This window comes from Xylona heveae (genome assembly GCF_001619985.1).
Source record: "Xylona heveae TC161 unplaced genomic scaffold L228scaffold_9, whole genome shotgun sequence".
Classification (NCBI taxonomy): domain Eukaryota; kingdom Fungi; phylum Ascomycota; class Xylonomycetes; order Xylonales; family Xylonaceae; genus Xylona; species Xylona heveae.
In genome coordinates, this window is record NW_017264201.1 from 682600 (window position 1) to 698926 (window position 16327).

Consider the following 16327-nt stretch of genomic DNA (forward strand, 5'->3'; position numbering starts at 1 on the left):
AAATGCCGGGCCTGGAACCGTGCAACGCGCGCAGCTAAACGATGCAACCCCTCCAACCCCACGTTGCGGCAGGGTAGCCGATACTAACGAGAGGACCTGCCTTTTGGGGTATCTGCCCCTCTTTCCCGCGCGCTATTCGGTGATCGTTCCCTTCCCGGAACCTGATAGCCTTATCGATGTGCCATGGATCGATTGGCGCCCCCCCGAAGCTACAAGCAGTAATGCTTTCCCTGGACAATGAGCTGAAGCAAACTTATCGCTATGGTGCTGCAGTGTGGAGAAGTTCATGCAGGTTGCTCTCGCGGCTTGTTTCGTTTTCTCTCTTTTCAGAATTTTTTCCCTTCTCCCTTCAAGGTTTCCTCGCACCTTGCAGGACTTTCTTTTCACGCTTTCTTCTCCATTGATGCAGTTTATTGATTTTCTGTTTCTTTTGAACGGTATTACAATCGCGAATTACTTTGACACTCCTTGGACAAAAGACTCTTTCACTGAGTGACGTCAGATTCTGCAAGAAAAACGAGGGTCTTTTGAAGAATCAACATGGGGCGAGATTCTGTTGACGCCTCGGCCGATGCGGCCTTGGCCGCCATGGGGTACAAGTCTGAATTGCCCCGCAATTTAAGCATGATGAGTATTCTAGGGCTGTAAGCATAACCCGAACCGAATGTTGAAGGATCCGTCCATAATTTCCAGATTCACTTGCAGGCACCAGATCCAAACAGAGGCATAACAGCTGACATGATGCCCGCGCAGATCATTTGCCATTATGGCCGTTCCATTTGGTCTAAGCACAACATTATACATTACATTGACTGATGGCCAATCGGTGACCATCATATGGGGATGGGTTCTAGTATCTCTTATATCCCTGTCGATTGCTGCATCACTTGCAGAAATATGCGCCGTGTATCCTACCGCTGGCGGAGTATACTACTGGTCCGCAATGCTGTCGACGAGAAAGTATGCTCCTATTGCCTCATGGGTCACTGGCTGGCTCACGCTTGTGGGCAACTGGACCGTCACAACGAGTATCAATTTCTCTGGCGCTCAATTGATTCTCTCTGCAATAACGCTATGGCGGGAAGACTTTGTGCCCAACCAGTACCAGACTGTGCTCATGTACTGGGCCGTAATGCTTGTCTGTTTCTCTGTCAATGCATTCGGATCAAAGTATCTTGATCTGATCAATAAAATATGCATCTACTGGACAGCCGCCTCCGTCTTGATCATTCTCGTGACTCTTCTGACCATGGCCGATCACCGGCGCAGCGGCGCTTTTGTTTTTGGTCATTATGACGCTTCTGCAAGTGGATGGTAAACCTCTCCTTTCACCTCTCTCACCTTCTCCCCTCCTCTTTTCTTCCTCTTCTCTTCTTTCTTCTTTCCGTTCCTTTTTCCCCAATACCCCAAAAGCTGACCAGTATCAAAACCACAGGCCCACCGGCTGGGCATTTTTCGTCGGCCTCTTACAAGCAGCATACACCTTGACCGGGTACGGTATGGTCGCCGCCATGTGCGAAGAAGTGCAGCGACCGCACCGCGAGGTACCCAAAGCCATGGTCTTATCCGTTGCCGCCGCCGGCATCACGGGCGTCATCTATCTCATTCCAATCCTCTTCGTGCTGCCCGACATCGCCACCCTTTTGAACGTGAAGAACGGTCAACCCATCGGTCTGCTCTTCAAGACCGTGACCGGCTCCGCAGGCGGTGGCTTTGGCCTATTATTCCTGATCCTCGGCATTCTTTTCTTCGCGGGCGTCGGCGCTCTTACCGCCGCCAGTCGCTGCACGTATGCTTTTGCCCGCGACAGAGCCATCCCCGGCAGTCGACTATGGAGCCGCGTCAGCCACACGCTTGACATTCCGCTGTGGGGGCTCATTCTCTCTACTGTCGTCGATTGCTTGCTTGGTCTGATTTATTTTGGTTCGTCTGCGGCGTTCAATTCCTTTACGGGCGTCGCGACCATCTGTCTCTCCACATCATATGGTATTCCCATTCTCGTGTCCCTGATGCGCGGCAGGAAACTCGTCAGGGATTCTACCTTTTCGTTGGGAAAATTTGGATTCGTCATTAATGCGCTCACGATTGCGTGGATCGCCCTTGCGGTTGTGCTTTTCTGCATGCCCGTCTCCCTGCCTGTCGATGCGACGGATATGAATTACGCCAGTGTCGTTTTTGCCGGCTTCGCCACGATTAGTATCGTGTGGTATTTCATCAGAGGACGATCCGGCTTCAGCGGCCCCCCTGTGGAAAAGGACATGTCTCCAGAAGATGTAGATGTTGGTGTAGTCTCTGGGCATCCTCCTCCCGCGGATCTTGAAAGTAAAGCGGCAGCGGCAGCTGCTGGGGGTGCGGCGGAAAAGGGGTCGCCGCAGTCAAAGACGGAATCCTCGATATAAACCACGACCTTATTAGACAATGTTTTAGATGATTTTTTATTATAGTATATTATTTCTTTTTTTAAGCTTATTATTTACTTTTTTCTCCCTTATATATTCTATTTTGTTTTGTTTTATCTCACTTCTTTACGTCTTTTTATTTCTTCACTTTCTATTATTATTTATTTCTTACACCTTTTATTATTGTTTTACACATATCTTACACAAACATGACACAAATTTTTATACCTTCATCTTTCTCCACTTTTAGGTATTGGGTTCTACTTTACTCTATAGGTACTTTAAGACTGTCCAGAAACGTTGCTATGAAAAAGAAAAAATCCTTGTTAGATAAGCTAGGTAATCTAATATCTACCGCATACTTGTAGTAACCCGAAAAGATATTTAAAAAAAAAAAAAAAAAAAAAAATAATGAAAGAATTTAAAAAAGAATAAGGATAAGAATAAGGATAAGAATAAGGATAAGAATAAGGATAAGAATAAGGATAAAGATAATGATAGTCTAGCTTCACAATCGGTGACAGTCCTCGAGACAAACACGTTCAAGATGCAGCAACGAAAGGAGAAAACATAAAAAGGGAAGAAAGAAAGGGGACAACAGATAGAATCCCAGATCTGATCCCGCATGCGTGCCGTCCACCTTCTAGAGGTGAACTGTATCCTTATGCGCACAAGAACGCGACTCATAGACGAAGGTATGCAAAATACTTCAATTCACGCCCGTGCAACAAAACCAGATCATAGACGTAAGAAATAGAATCAAAGCCATAGACCTATGCAACAAAACCTAGTTCGCATCAATAAATCTCAGAAAAAATGAAACCTAAGAAAAATCAACATCGACATGCTGCAATGCATCTAATGCGGCAAACGCCTCTACTACACGCAGACCGCGGACCCGCTCGGCTTCAATGCGTGCATATGTCCACTCCTCCGCGTTTGCTTTCCCGGCAGGCTTGGATTCGTCTGCGAACTCCTGGCGGGAAGACGTAGGCGCGGGCTCAAGAGAATCATCGAGCACGGCTTCTGCGCCTTCGGTGGAAAGTTGGAAGACTGCGCCTTCGACGGCGCCATTGAGATTGCTGGTTGAGGACTCGGCAGAGGCTTCAGCGGGAGTGGCTGGGCTTGCTGATGCGGAGGGTAGTGAGGAGGACAATGACGACGGGGTCTGTGACGCGCCAGACGGGACTGACAACGCTGAGGAGATGGGAGATGGCGATGATGATGATGATGATGATGGAAAGTCGGCAGGTTTGGGTGGCAACAGTCCGCCCTTGGACAGGACAAGTTCCGGCGGGACAGTCAGACGGCCCCTTTTGAGGACGTATTTTCCAATCGCGGATGCGTAGATTTTGGGCGGTTTCTCGGCCGCAGAGGAGGAGGAGGAGGAAGAGGATGAAGCTGATTTACTGCCGCGACGACCGCCGCCGCCAAAGATCTTGGAGAGGAGAGTGGGACGAGGACGAGCCTGGACAAAGTGACTGATGATGTACACCCATTTGCGGTCCCACGTGAGAACGCGACTGCGGATTTCATATGCTTGGTATGGTTGGATTTCAGCGCGGAACACGGCGGCGACGGCGCCAAGAGCGATTGCGAATTTGCCCTTTGCTGGGATAGTCGAGTTTGAGGCGCCGGATGAAGAAGGATCGGGCAGTTCAGTCAGCCGCGCGGTCTCAACGATGGCGTGTCGCAGCACTGACGCCACGACGTGTGTCCGACTAACGTCCAAGTCGGAAAAATATGTGGAATTGGATTTATGGATATTGTAGTCGCACTCAAAGGCCGGTGAACGAGAGCGCAGAATGTGCGTCTTGAAGAGGATTGATGGCGAGGGTTTCTTGGGTTGGATATAGAAATGCTGTCCGAGGGCGGAGAAGACGCGGAGCTTTGAGGAATAACGTCAGTTCCTTGCTCGCCACAAAACGTGTTGATAAAAGGAGCAAAGTAGGTATAATTTTTTTTTTTTTTTTCGGATAAAAACGTACATGCCAAACAAAAGGCAAACTTTTGATATTCAGCAGCGCAAATATCACTGCCAAAATCTTCCACACCGAACCGGTCCCGTCAAGAGACAGTGTCCGCATAACTGCCGAAGGAATCTCGCTCAGCGACTGCCCTCGAAGCGCAAGAAGGAGAGGTATAGCGGCCGATACGGCGACGATGGGGACGAGCGGCGTTGCTGTAGATGACATGTTGGTATGATGTTGTCTAGACGTCTATTTCGAAAAGGAGAGAGAGATCTTGTTCCGCGGTCTATTTCGAAAATGCTGTGTTTGAAATAATGAAGCAGTTCAGCGCAGCGCAGTTGGGTGCACTGTATCCCGGTGCCAATGTGTACTGTTCTATATCGCGTAAATCGAAATGCAGAATGCGCAATTCCTCTGACTTGTAGCTGTCTTTCCAACTTTCACTCAGGTCCAGATGCAAACACAGATATCATAGAATCTCCGCAGCCAGCCTTCACTCCCGGATGACATGCGAGGCTCGCGGCGAGTAAAGCTATAATATCTAGATCCGTCCTCTGAATCTCTTCCGATACGTGTAGTTGTAGTTGTATCCGTCTCAGCCTTGTCTTTGGCTGGGTAGTTGTACTTTTGTGGAGTATTTCGGAGTTTGTTCGCCAGGTACAAGCCCAAGCCCGAAATCGTGGTGTTCCGCAACTTCTGACCTGCAGTTTATGAATTGTATGAAATATGTAGCCCGGATAGAAGAAAACGGAATGAACAAGAAGCGCTTGCCCTTTCTCCTTCGCTCTCTCTCTCACTTACTCACGCACGCACCCACACACACTCTCTCTCTCTTTCGGAGCAAAACAGTGAAAATGAAATTACCCCGGGAGAACGGCCATCCCCGGCTCCGATCGGTCGGATTAACTGGGTGAAGGGGGTTCGATAAGGTTTAGCTTCTTCAGGGTCAAAAGGAACCTCGGATCTCGGTTCCGCGTCCACTGCCCAGGACCGAGGAACGCTGCTCGGCGTGTCCGAGAGAGTTTAACTTTGTACGAGGTTAATTAATCGTTCACGCATCTTGTTGAGAGCTAAATGATGCGATATTGTAGTTGACTCAACTTTTGCTTCTAGCGGTAATGGAGGCGGATGAACCATAGCTCCGACTGGGCGACATGAAAAGATTCTGCTTTTCTTATTGATCATGATGCGGCAATATTCCTCAAAAAGGGAAGAGAGAACCGAAGATGCACAACTCATTATGAGAATGAAGCAAACTTTAGAGAATTACATGTTTTAGTGGCCAATTGGAATCCAGGAGAGATATGTCCATGGAAGTTAATACATTCCGATCTCGAGCTAATATGGCAAGAGGAGACTAGAAAGCGAATCCAAAAGAAACAACAGTTTCTATATGAAACATTGAAACAGGACGAAATGAACAAGACTGATCTTCCAAATGTCCTACTCATATCTGATCAAAGACAGATGTTGATTTAAATTACATTCGTACAAAAAGAGGTACTATTTTAGATGTCATCATCCTCATCTGCGGCTTCTTGTGACGGGTTCTTGCCATCGCGGTCCAAATCGTCCATTCCGATTGACTCGGCGTCTTTCCGGCCCGACATGGCCATTGCTTGTCGCCCCGTATCAGACGACTCCAAAAATTCACGTAATCGGTCTTTGCCTAGCTCCAAGGCTTGCTGCGACGCGGCATTAGTCATCTGGAGAATAGGCCCCCAGAGGTTCAGCGTGTAGGTTACGTAGGCGCCAATGCCGATAAAGATCAAAAAGATAAAATATATGGGATTGCGGAGCACTGTAGAGAGGCAATTCGGTCAGCACACTGTTTTTTCGCCGAAATATTTCTGCTCGACCTCATGGGAGGAAAGCTGGTTGAAGCATGCTACTTACCGGCCCAAATCTCATTCCATCCTAATGCCAAAAGGAGACCGTAAAAGTATAGGGGCACCTGCGTGATACCGCCAATGGCTCCACGCTTTGCCTCAACGTAGACTCCATCAGCCATCTTTTTGAATCGCACGCTGAGATCTTGCCTCTTGGCGTCGCCCAAGACTGTCATTTCTTCCTCGAGGCTCTTTCCTTCATCCTCGTCGACGCCTCCTATGGGCGTCAAGTCCTCTTCATCGGCAGGAGTAACGGATGCAGGGGCATTACCAATCCAGGCGTCGATTGGTGGTGGAGCAGATGTGCTGGAAAGACGGAATCGTGAGAGTAGTGGAATGAGCGTCAGAGTAGATTCTCGGGCTTTCGTATAGATGCCCTCAATGTCATCTGTGGGTCGCCAGATGCGAGGCACTCCCGCTTCGTCGTATCGGAATTTGTCCTCAAAACTAGAAGCGGCGGAAAAGTTTGTTGGCACGTTATACTTGTGGTCGGACATGGTGACGAAAACTTACTTCTCACGCAACTTTAGAAGAATATTCCCCTCCATGACTTCTTCATCAATCTTTGCACGCAGCACTCCCCATGATTTTCTCCGCAACCGCCAGAGTCCAACCTCAACTTCCTCCGGGCTGGCGTCAAAGCTTGCCGCGCGTTCGGTAAACCGCGTCTCAGCGTCGCCAACAGTGCTCGTAAAGACGTTCCAGATGCGATCCCAGAGATCCTGCTCAGATGGCTTTTCTCCAGATTCTGGAGCGCCAGAACCTCCACGGCCAGATCCTAATTTGTTAAATTCAAGACCCACAGACTCTGCAAGCCGTGATTTGACCCATCTCTCAACGCGAGCTGCGAGACGGCGCATCTCCTCTCTGCGAAGGCGCGTGCTCACATCATCCAGCTCCTTTCGGAAAAGACTTAATTCGGCAGAATACTCGCTCCAGGCTGCGCCTTCTACCAAAACGCTTTGTGCTTGCTTTTCGTACGCCTTGAGCGCGGCCGTCTTCTCTTGCTCCACAATCTGAGCAAAGTCATAATTTGTCCCTTTCTTTTGGCCATTCTTCACGGACATAGTGACTGCTGTGCTGAAAGAGTCTACCCCGGCTTTATGCAACGCGTTAAGATGGCCATGGAAAAGAAGCTTTAGTCGGGTGTCAATCTTTTCTAGTAACTCGGAGCGCTTGAGCGAGTAAACACCCTTGTGGTATCGGCTGGCTTCAGTCTCAAAGTCCTTGATTGCCGTCATCCTCGATGACCGCATAGCATCACCCAAGCCCACTAATGCTTCCTGCTTCCCAAGTCGTGCCGCATCGGCTTGTTTTGTTTCGAATGGCGTAATTGAGACGTCGAATGCAACCATGACCTCACGGGAAATTTCGTCGCATCGAAACTGTGCAAGCAGCTCTTGCTGAGTTGGTAAATCCAAGTCTTTGTTGTTCACGATTTGGTCCCAAATGCCCTCGGCGTAGACGGGAAACCCATCAGCAGGGATCCGACGGTGATACTCGGGTAGGAAGATCCCACCATCAATCTCTTGGTCGTGAAATGCCGCCTTCTTTGGGTCTCTGTAGCCTTCCCGGAATCGCGCACCCAGTTTCGTTACCTCGTCAACAAATTTCTCCGGTTGAAGGATCTTGTGGGGTAACGCAGCGAAAGCGAAATCGAAGTAGTCTTCAATCTTGGATTGCTCGAGGCCTGAGGGCTTGGAGATCGAAGACCAGATGCGCTGCAAGTCCTGGACTAGGGTTGCCTGTAGATTTGCCAATGGTGTTGTCCCGATATGGTCTCTAATGACAAAAAAGAGGAGCGATCGAGGCGAGGAGCTGTAGCAAAAATAATCAGCCACACAAGCACGATCAAACATCACCGCCGAAGGGCATCGTACGTCTTGTCTTTTAGGAAAAGCTGCAGGTTCACCTCAAACACCGTTTTCAAAAGACCCATGTTCGCTCCTTGGTACAGCCCGACCTGGTGCTCCCAAATATTGACGATCAACACCTCACTCGTTGCAAGTGCGAATAATGCACTCTTGCGCTCAAAGTCCTGGTCCTCTCCGCGCTCTCTGCCATCAGTGCCCTCAACATCCATGACAAGAATATTCTCGGCCATGCGACGCGCTTGATCATCTGCGTGTTCTTTCCGATTTTTAGCCATCCAGATTCCTTTGGTGGTCTGCCGCCGTTCCATTTCAGACATGACATTGAATTCGGTACCGAAAAGGTGGTTCAAAAGCGTCGATTTGCCGGTTGACTGGGAGCCAAAGACGGATATCAAGTGGTAATTGAATCCTGCAGGAAGGACCTTTTGGATAGAAAGGTAGCTCATGAGATTGGGGCTGTATCATGATCATGCGGTCAGGCTCTGCCCGAGTCGGACTAAAGACGGGGATGCTCACTTAAAGACCTTATCCTCATCTACCACCTGTATGCCGTGCTCATATTTCTCGCTCCCCGGGCTATCGCCGGTCGAGGCAAAATGCCCATTTGCCGTCATGACGGAAGGTGCTGTAGGGAAGCGATTCGAGACCGACGGACGATGGTTATTGCCATTAGGTTGGGGAGAGGCCATGATTGATCGCGCCTAGGCAAATAATGTATAGGTGCTCGGTCCAAACTCGAAAGAAGAAGATTCTGTTATATGATACTTGAAATGTATGCCATGAAAACAATATTGGCAGGGATCAGGTCTGCACTGGACTGGATGTGAAGGATAAGATGGGAGACGCTGTCGATCTGGAGACTTTGGGGATTCCTTAGAGAGGTGACAGGAGAGCTTGGGGGAACGTCAACAAGGACGCACTGTGGAGACCTTAGAGAACCCAACAATACCTGATCTCCCTCATTAATAAATAGATAAGGAAGTATACAGAGGTACTTTCCAGTATCTTTGGTTGGTGGGCCAGCCTGCGCTACTGAAGCTCCACTTCCCCACAGAATGATTCGATTCCTGCTCCTCTTCAGCTATAAAATCGGATATTGATCAGATATCAAGATTTTGGTCAGTAACAAAATTACAAGAAAATCTGCACATATCTGGATTCTTTTCAAATATCTCGAATCGTGCCGTTAGACTCATTCAACTTGGAACCATTGCCTTGGTCAGGCCTATTTTCGCTATGATATCTAGCTTTTGCCACTAGCTACCGGATACGAGCCCTCGGAAGCGGGCTCTATAGGCAACGATACACTTTCATTACCTAGGTACCGAAGGTATATATCGAATGTTGCTTGATGAACCCGGGGCGAGTAAAAACCATTGTGAACAAGTGGAATAAGTGGCTCAAAGGCCGTGCTTCCATCACCACGATCGAATGGAATCTACATATTGATATTTGATTTGGCGGCTATCAATTCCAAGCTGGAGCCATCTGCTCAATCTGCCTCGCGCAAAGCGAGGCCTTGCGGACCTCGCGATGGGCGTCGCAGAAGAAGCCATCGATGCCTCCACTGCCATTTGAAGCATCTGAGAGTGAGACGACCAAAAGACCCAGTGACGGAACATGCAGGTGGCTGACTGAAGTGCGTTTTGCAAAGTGTGATGGGATAATCCCATGTTCGACCTGCCAGGACCGGAATATAAGATGCGAGCTCCGCGTGCCCAGGAAAGCCAGTCAGCTAACAATAGTTGACGCCTCATGGGTGCTGAATCCTAAACCTCAAGCTCTAGTCCCAACTGATCCCGTCTCGGTGTATATTCCGTGTTTCTTTTCGTTTGTCGGATCAGCGGAACACAATCCCTGGACTCTCGCGCTCTCGTATGATTCTATCGGTGCCGTCACTCAAAGCAATTCAATGATATGTGATGCTGCCATTGCGGTCGGGGCAGCGATGGCCAATGCCAAGTGGCCGGCAGAACTACAAGGTCGAGGTGAAAGCTATATAGCAGCAATGACTGCCTACAGTCGCTCACAGAACGACCTGCTTGGATGCGTGCACTCTAATCCATCTGCGATGGTCCCTGACGAAATGTTTGTCTGTGCACTTCTTCTCAGCCTCTTTGAAGTAAGCTATGATTTGATCACGACTTTTCCGGACACGCAACCTGCTTATCACAAACCAGATGATGTTGGACAAATCAGCCACCCGTTTTTACAACTTTCTGAGGCAAACACTGCGGCCACTGGGCCAACAACGACAGCAGCAGGGTCTCTCAAACCGATTTGAAGCCTCGCTGCTTCATCTTTATTCAACTGTTGAAATGATGTGCTCTGCTTTCTTTGACGAGGACTCCGTGGTGGCCGACCCAGAGTGGAGTCAGACTATGTGCACTATTGCCAGCTATGTGCCATTAACAGTCGTTGAAAAAACGGGGGTCTTTGATAGCATTCTTGCTCGACTGTTAAGGCTCAAGAAGCAGTGAGTTCATCTCTTCTACTTCGTCTCTGGACTGCTATTGATTTATCCAGATCTGGAGAGTGGCTTCATGAAATCCGTTTGGCTCCGATGGAGATCCTTCAGGCCCCGATTGGGGGTGGGCTTGAAAGCGAACCATTCAACAAATATCCCAGCACCGAAAATGCCCCACAATCCAACAAGGAGCTGGGCAGAAGATTTGTCCTAGAGGCGTGGAATCTTCGACAAGCGTGCCAGGAGGCGACCCCATTTTTATGGACGCGAAATAAAGATCAGCCAAAGCCAAATACGCTATATTATCACTGTTCGATGATTTTGATTTCTCGTTTATTTATCGATCCTCTCTGGGCTTTACTTGATATAGACCTCCCAGTTCTTCCGCAACAGTCGGTCAAAGAGCATGCCCTTGAGGCTTTGCGGTTTGCAGAGTGGTGGCTCCCAACCGCAAAATTTGGCGCGGTTTTTGCCGTTCCTGGATTGACTGCTATCTCACTTGAACTTAATGCGCTCGAACAGCGACAGCGTGTCAGGCGGCTATTCCAACTGATTGCGGACAAGGGTTTTGCTGTGGCATCCGTAGCAGAGTCCGATGTAGCGCTTGCCTGGTCCGCTGTCCCATGTCGTTTTTGACAAAAGTAAAAAGGCTTGATAATTCGCAAACACGTTTTCCGCGCGTACATGCTGTTTGACCATCGGAATTGCGGCTTCAACATCTAGCCTATATTCCCTTGAAGCCTCTCAGGGCAGATATCTAAGGATACAGGTCATAGTGCTCTGTAACTGGTAATTTTGATGTTTAAATGACAGTTTTTCTAGCCACTTTGTTGTCCCTTTGCTTCAGCAAGTGCCTCTTTTGAAGTATTCTATAACCAAGAATATTGCATGGAATACAAAGACTATCACATTTAAAAAGATATTGTAGTTATTGCTATTCGCGTGTTTGTTGCTGTCGGCCATATAGCATCTCCATCTGTGGGGTTTATAAAGCCACGGGCCTACCGGCATCTTCCGGGGGGGATGGGCTACCGGGGTAAGCTTCCCCTCAAGTTCAGGAAAACAAACGGGACGTGACAAAGACGAATTTCGAGCTTTATTGATTCCAAGAACATTATAATACTCACTACCTCTGGTTTGAAAGCAGGTTGGCTCGCCAAATCTCGTTCATGCTGATCTAGAGCTCTTCTCAAAGAAATACCCACCTGTGAATGGGACTTACTGTTTCTGACCATTACACATTACCCTTATAACAGCAGTCTGAGAGAGTGGCCTGCAGTGGCTGATTCCCGCTTGCGCAGCATTCACTCAGGATTTGCTTTCAATAGAGCGCTATTGTAGGTGATATTTATCCTATAAGCCACCTTCTCTGTCTTTAGAAGGATGTCACCCTTACTGATCATGAGCTTATGTATTTAACCTAGAAAACCGTGTCCGCGTCCCCACCTTGAACTAGATAAAAGTCGTCGCAATTATACCCTTCCTATTTTATTCCAATCTGCGGGCCTTTTTCACCCGAACTATCCAGGGGAGAATATCTCCTGCACCTTGGCCCAGTGCGTTATATTCACGGAACGTTCCCAAACAGATTGTACAGGCTCCTCTCCTTGTGAGCACCATGTCTCGCCAAACCTCTACGCCAGCACCTGCCTCACCATCCGTCTCCGTGGAGTTTGAGAGACGCACACCGACGCATGAACTACATTCGCAGGCAGCATCTCCCACTGATACTGTATCATCTGGTGGCACGAAGCGAAAACGGACAATGGAACCGAAGTTTTATTCGGTTCGAGCTGGCCATCGTCCTGGCATCTATCACAGCTGGTCTGATTGCCTGGCTCAAGTAAAAGGCTTCAAGAACCCCACATGTAAGCTATCAAATAGGTCAAATTAGAGATCGAGTCACTTGCTAACCAAGGTTATTTGGCAGTCAAGTCCTTTAGTTCACTAGCTGATGCCGAGAAATTTTTGGCTGGCCCCGCTTCCAGTCTAAACAGCTCGTCGTCAACGGAAGCGCCAAAATACTATGCAGTTCGCAATGGCCGTGTCCCCGGTGTCTATACTGACTGGCCTTCGGCCCAAAAGCAGATTACTGGGTGGATTAAGCCAAAGCACAAGTCTTTTATCAGTCGAGCAGAGGCCGAGGCCTTTCTCAGAGGCGACAAAGAAGGTTCAACCAATCAACCTGAGGGTTCCTCGCCTTCTGTTGCGGACGGCAAATCCGACGGTGCGCGTGCCGGTGACGAAGAAGGCCAGAACAAGAGGCGAAAGAAGGACGTTCCGGCATCGAATGTAAATCTTGATCCGTTGAGGGCCCCTCTCCATCACGACGTCGAGCCGGGAACGGGGCCACTGCCGCCAGGCGCTGTCGATGGTTTTGATCCAAATATTCTTTTCAATCCTAAGACGGGCAAAGTCGAATACAAGAATGAGGCCCAAAGAGCTGCGACAAAATTCATGCCAAACGGCGCATCTCCAGGCGGTATGCTTCGCATCTACACTGATGGCAGTTCTCTGGGCAACGGTATAAATGGTGCTCTCGCAGGGGTGGGCGTATACTTTGGGAGTGGCGATTCAAGGTAGGTCGTGACATTCGAGGTGCCTTCTGAGAGTATCATGCGGTGTGCTGACGGAAATCAACCAGGAACATATCTGAGGCTCTAGTTGGGCCGCGCCAGACAAACCAACGCGCTGAGCTCACTGCGATTCTCCGAGCACTGGAGATTGCGCCAAAACATCGTGATGTTACCATCTTTACTGATAGCAGATACTCTATTGATTGCGTTACCGTGTGGTACATCAACTGGCGAAGGAATAATTGGCAAACATCCCAGAAAAAGCCGGTAGAGAATCGAGATCTAATCGAGGCCATTCTTTCGAACATCGAGGAGCGCAATGCATTGAAGGTGCAGACGCTTTTCCATTGGCTTAAAGGTCATGCGGATCACGAAGGAAACATTGAAGCGGATAAGCTTGCTGTCAATGGTGCCCGAAAGGCGAGGTAGACATGGCGATCTTCAAGTCTTTTTGCATATTTCACAATGCGGAAACTCGTTTTTCAGCGCATCTCACCGACTTTCTGTAGGATTCTTTCTCTGATGCTTTTTGCAGACAGGCGCGGATTCCTTGGATGAGATCATTCTTCTTTTGATCAGGCTCTTATCCCTTTTCTCCTATCTCATGATATCACGAGGGGAGTTTGTTTGTTTTTTTTTAGTACAATTGGCGTCACAGTTCCTATTTGAAGACAGAAATCGCTTCGAGCCATTAGCTTCAGCCTGGATAGGCCATTAGGTTTAGATGCCGTTATTTAGCGCACGGTGGAGGCCTCCGTTAAGGTTGCCGCCCGCTATATTTGGAGACATAACCGAATATCCCGGGTCCGCGCCTACCAAACGGCTTCCTTTCGTCGCCAACATCCCCATTTTACACGGGGTTAATGCATAAAAACAAGAGCTTCTTCAAAAATAAGGACTTTCATTTCCCTCGTTGATACATGATGGTAGATAATGCTTGCTATTAGAAATTGGACTTCGAGTCCTTTGAAAGCATTACGACGTAAGGCTTGGCCGCTGCCCAGTGCGACTGCACCGCGCCTTGATTCGTCACAGCTCGTAGAAGAAGAGAATACGCCCTACTATAACATTTCGAGATTCTATCCCGCTCGACTGGGCGAAGTTCTCAATAACCGGTACCAGATCGCTACGAAGCTTGGTTATGGGGTGACCTCAACTGTCTGGCTTGCAAGAGATCTTTACCAGTTCGCGACACTTACTTCTGTCTCCGCCTTCTCAAAGCTGATTCCCTGGAATATAGATGGCGCTGGTCGGAAGAACGATATGTCGCAATCAAGATTCTAGCTAGATCAAGGCCTCGCTTGCACCAAAGAGCTACGGAGGGGGAATTGAACATTCTTAGGCACATTTCAAAACGGCGTTCGCGTCACGAAGGCTGGCACTTTGTCCGAAAATTATTAGGCTCTTTTACGCTCCAGACTGCTTCAGGAGATCATACTTGTCTAGTGTTTGAACTGCTGCGCGAGCCCTTATGGATATATCGTCAAAGATGGCAGGGCGATGTGATACCACCGGAATTGCTCAAAATTATGCTTCAGATGATTCTGCAAGGGCTATCTTACCTCCAATCTGAATGCCATATAATACACACCGGTATGATCACTCATTCATTTCTTTTCTGTTATTTATTCAATTTCCTCTTAAATTAATTTGTTCCTATAGATCTAAAGCCGGATAATATTATGGTAAAGATTGAAAATAAATCAATCGTTGAGCAGAATGTCTTGGATGAGTTCCATAACCCATTTCCACAAAAGCATCTTAATGATGGGCGAATCATTTATATGTCTCGAAATGACTTGGGGCCGCCAGTTGGGACCACCGGTCTAGTTACTATTGCCGATTTTGACCTCGCCGTCCGAGGAGACGAACCAAACTCCGGGTTTATTCAGGCACAGGCCCTCCGAGCACCAGAGGTAATAGTTGACGCAGGCTACAGTTATAGTGCTGATATATGGAATCTAGGAGTCATGGTATGTAGCTGTACTACAAGTTATTGAAATAACTTGTATATCCACCTTGAGTGAAAGGCTAATCGAACCCTGCTAGCTGTGGGATGTTCTTGAGGGAAAGGCACTTTTTGAAGCAGCCGCTCCACGTGTCGACCGGAAGTACGAGGATGGGAAGCATCTTGCGTATATTACTGCTTTACTCGGCCCCCCTCCACAAGAGCTATTGAAGAAGGGACGACGAACTCAAAAGTTTTACGACGCTGCTGGAGGTAAGACGGACAAGCATCTAAGAAATATCTTGCGTTGATGATGATCTAATATGGCGTGTATAGATTTAAAAGGCATAGACATCCCTACAAACTTTAGCTTCGAGACTACACTCACGAATGTCAAGGGCGAAGAGAAGAAAATGTTTATTGCGTTTGTGAAACGGATGCTGAAATGGAAGCCAGAAGAGCGGAGCGCCGCAGAAGAATTACTCGGCGATCCATGGCTTTACACCGACTTTGATAACACAGACCCTGCCATATGATTTGATCATTGGAAATTTTGGACCTTGTATATAGCCTGATTTCTTTTTAAGATAGAGTACAGCATTCATATATTGTCTCGATCGTTCGTGGCTGTCCGCCGACTTTTTATTAGTCCATAGATCATCTTCAGTTACACACTGAAAATTGTTCAATTTTAAAATTTATTTTATTCTATTTTTTTTATTTTTTTAAACAAAAGGGAAACATTCTAGAACCACGTTCGCCAAGCATATCATTGGCACCCAAATGGAATGTTCCTTCATTTTATAGATTGCCATCTATCTGCTCGATCCCACGGTATGCCTTCGGCTCGCTCCGTTTTTGCTTGCAACGGGGAGAAAAGTATACCAACTACAGCTGATGATTATTTGTTCTTTCTCAATTTCTGATATAAATTAGCAAAAAACTAACTTCTTAATCCAATATTTATATGAAGCACGGAATACCTCGTACATCAGTTGAAGGGGACGAATCGGAAAGTTAATGTGGTATATGCGGAGTACTGGGGTTATGTTTCGGGCGAGGGGTGGCACTTCAAACTCACTGGTTTTAGCGAAGGCGGTGGAGCCGATTTTGAACCCCTTCCCCTCGTTTTAGTAACCTTACTATCTTAGGTACTGCATCTGCAGTTATTTGATACCGACCTTACTTATCGCCGAAGCCAACG

General features: G+C 48.0%; 6 protein-coding genes across 6 annotated transcripts; 4 read left to right on the top strand and 2 right to left on the bottom strand.

Annotated features, from left to right (window-relative positions):
* Window positions 1-375: 375 nt before the first annotated feature.
* L228DRAFT_222851 (putative GABA permease) lies at window positions 376-2408 on the top strand. The gene is made up of 3 exons (XM_018330309.1): window positions 376-644; window positions 754-1314; window positions 1436-2408. Exons 1-3 carry the CDS (start codon window positions 541-543, stop codon window positions 2397-2399), a joined length of 1629 nt encoding a protein of 542 aa, XP_018186293.1. The 5' UTR covers window positions 376-540; the 3' UTR covers window positions 2400-2408.
* Window positions 2409-2994: 586 nt separating this feature from the next.
* On the bottom strand, window positions 2995-4836 carry L228DRAFT_178230 (hypothetical protein). The gene is made up of 2 exons (XM_018329538.1): window positions 4388-4836; window positions 2995-4287 (listed from the first exon to the last, which is right to left on the bottom strand). The coding sequence occupies exons 1-2, from the start codon at window positions 4592-4594 to the stop codon at window positions 3223-3225; spliced, it is 1272 nt and encodes a 423-aa protein (XP_018186294.1). The 5' UTR covers window positions 4595-4836; the 3' UTR covers window positions 2995-3222.
* An 810-nt stretch (window positions 4837-5646) lies between these two features.
* Window positions 5647-9288, bottom strand: L228DRAFT_249546 (root hair defective 3 GTP-binding protein). Its single transcript, XM_018333113.1, has 5 exons — window positions 8649-9288; window positions 8139-8588; window positions 6772-8076; window positions 6266-6705; window positions 5647-6170 (listed from the first exon to the last, which is right to left on the bottom strand). The coding sequence occupies exons 1-5, from the start codon at window positions 8819-8821 to the stop codon at window positions 5878-5880; spliced, it is 2661 nt and encodes an 886-aa protein (XP_018186295.1). The 5' UTR covers window positions 8822-9288; the 3' UTR covers window positions 5647-5877.
* An 813-nt stretch (window positions 9289-10101) lies between these two features.
* Window positions 10102-11339, top strand: L228DRAFT_178307 (hypothetical protein). Its single transcript, XM_018329539.1, has 2 exons — window positions 10102-10608; window positions 10659-11339. The coding sequence occupies exons 1-2, from the start codon at window positions 10313-10315 to the stop codon at window positions 11233-11235; spliced, it is 873 nt and encodes a 290-aa protein (XP_018186296.1). The 5' UTR covers window positions 10102-10312; the 3' UTR covers window positions 11236-11339.
* A 1744-nt stretch (window positions 11340-13083) lies between these two features.
* L228DRAFT_213295 (ribonuclease H-like protein) lies at window positions 13084-13604 on the top strand (the record flags this gene model as incomplete). The annotated part of the gene is made up of 2 exons (XM_018329978.1): window positions 13084-13178; window positions 13244-13604. 2 exons carry the CDS (start codon window positions 13084-13086, stop codon window positions 13602-13604), a joined length of 456 nt encoding a protein of 151 aa, XP_018186297.1.
* Window positions 13605-14108: 504 nt separating this feature from the next.
* On the top strand, window positions 14109-15659 carry L228DRAFT_270036 (kinase-like protein; the record flags this gene model as incomplete). Its single annotated transcript, XM_018335355.1, has 5 exons — window positions 14109-14359; window positions 14416-14768; window positions 14838-15148; window positions 15225-15396; window positions 15460-15659. The coding sequence occupies 5 exons, from the start codon at window positions 14109-14111 to the stop codon at window positions 15657-15659; spliced, it is 1287 nt and encodes a 428-aa protein (XP_018186298.1).
* Window positions 15660-16327: the final 668 nt, after the last annotated feature.

Bases quoted from the DNA above. Each gene is read 5' to 3' on its own strand.
- L228DRAFT_178307 (XM_018329539.1), top strand. From the start codon at position 10,313: ATGATGTTGGACAAATCAGCCACCCGTTTTTACAACTTTCTGAGGCAA. The intron at 10,609-10,658 runs GTGAGTTCATCT...TGATTTATCCAG, and splicing joins CTGTTAAGGCTCAAGAAGCA to ATCTGGAGAGTGGCTTCATG.
- L228DRAFT_222851 (XM_018330309.1), top strand. From the start codon at position 541: ATGGGGCGAGATTCTGTTGACGCCTCGGCCGATGCGGCCTTGGCCGCC. The intron at 645-753 runs GTAAGCATAACC...ATGCCCGCGCAG, and splicing joins ATGATGAGTATTCTAGGGCT to ATCATTTGCCATTATGGCCG. The intron at 1,315-1,435 runs GTAAACCTCTCC...TCAAAACCACAG, and splicing joins GACGCTTCTGCAAGTGGATG to GCCCACCGGCTGGGCATTTT.
- L228DRAFT_178230 (XM_018329538.1), bottom strand. From the start codon at position 4,594: ATGTCATCTACAGCAACGCCGCTCGTCCCCATCGTCGCCGTATCGGCC. The intron at 4,288-4,387 runs GTACGTTTTTAT...TATTCCTCAAAG, and splicing joins GTTTGCCTTTTGTTTGGCAT to CTCCGCGTCTTCTCCGCCCT.
- L228DRAFT_249546 (XM_018333113.1), bottom strand. From the start codon at position 8,821: ATGGCCTCTCCCCAACCTAATGGCAATAACCATCGTCCGTCGGTCTCG. The intron at 6,706-6,771 runs GTAAGTTTTCGT...CGCCGCTTCTAG, and splicing joins CTTCTAAAGTTGCGTGAGAA to TTTTGAGGACAAATTCCGAT. The intron at 6,171-6,265 runs GTAAGTAGCATG...GCCTCTCTACAG, and splicing joins ATGGAATGAGATTTGGGCCG to TGCTCCGCAATCCCATATAT.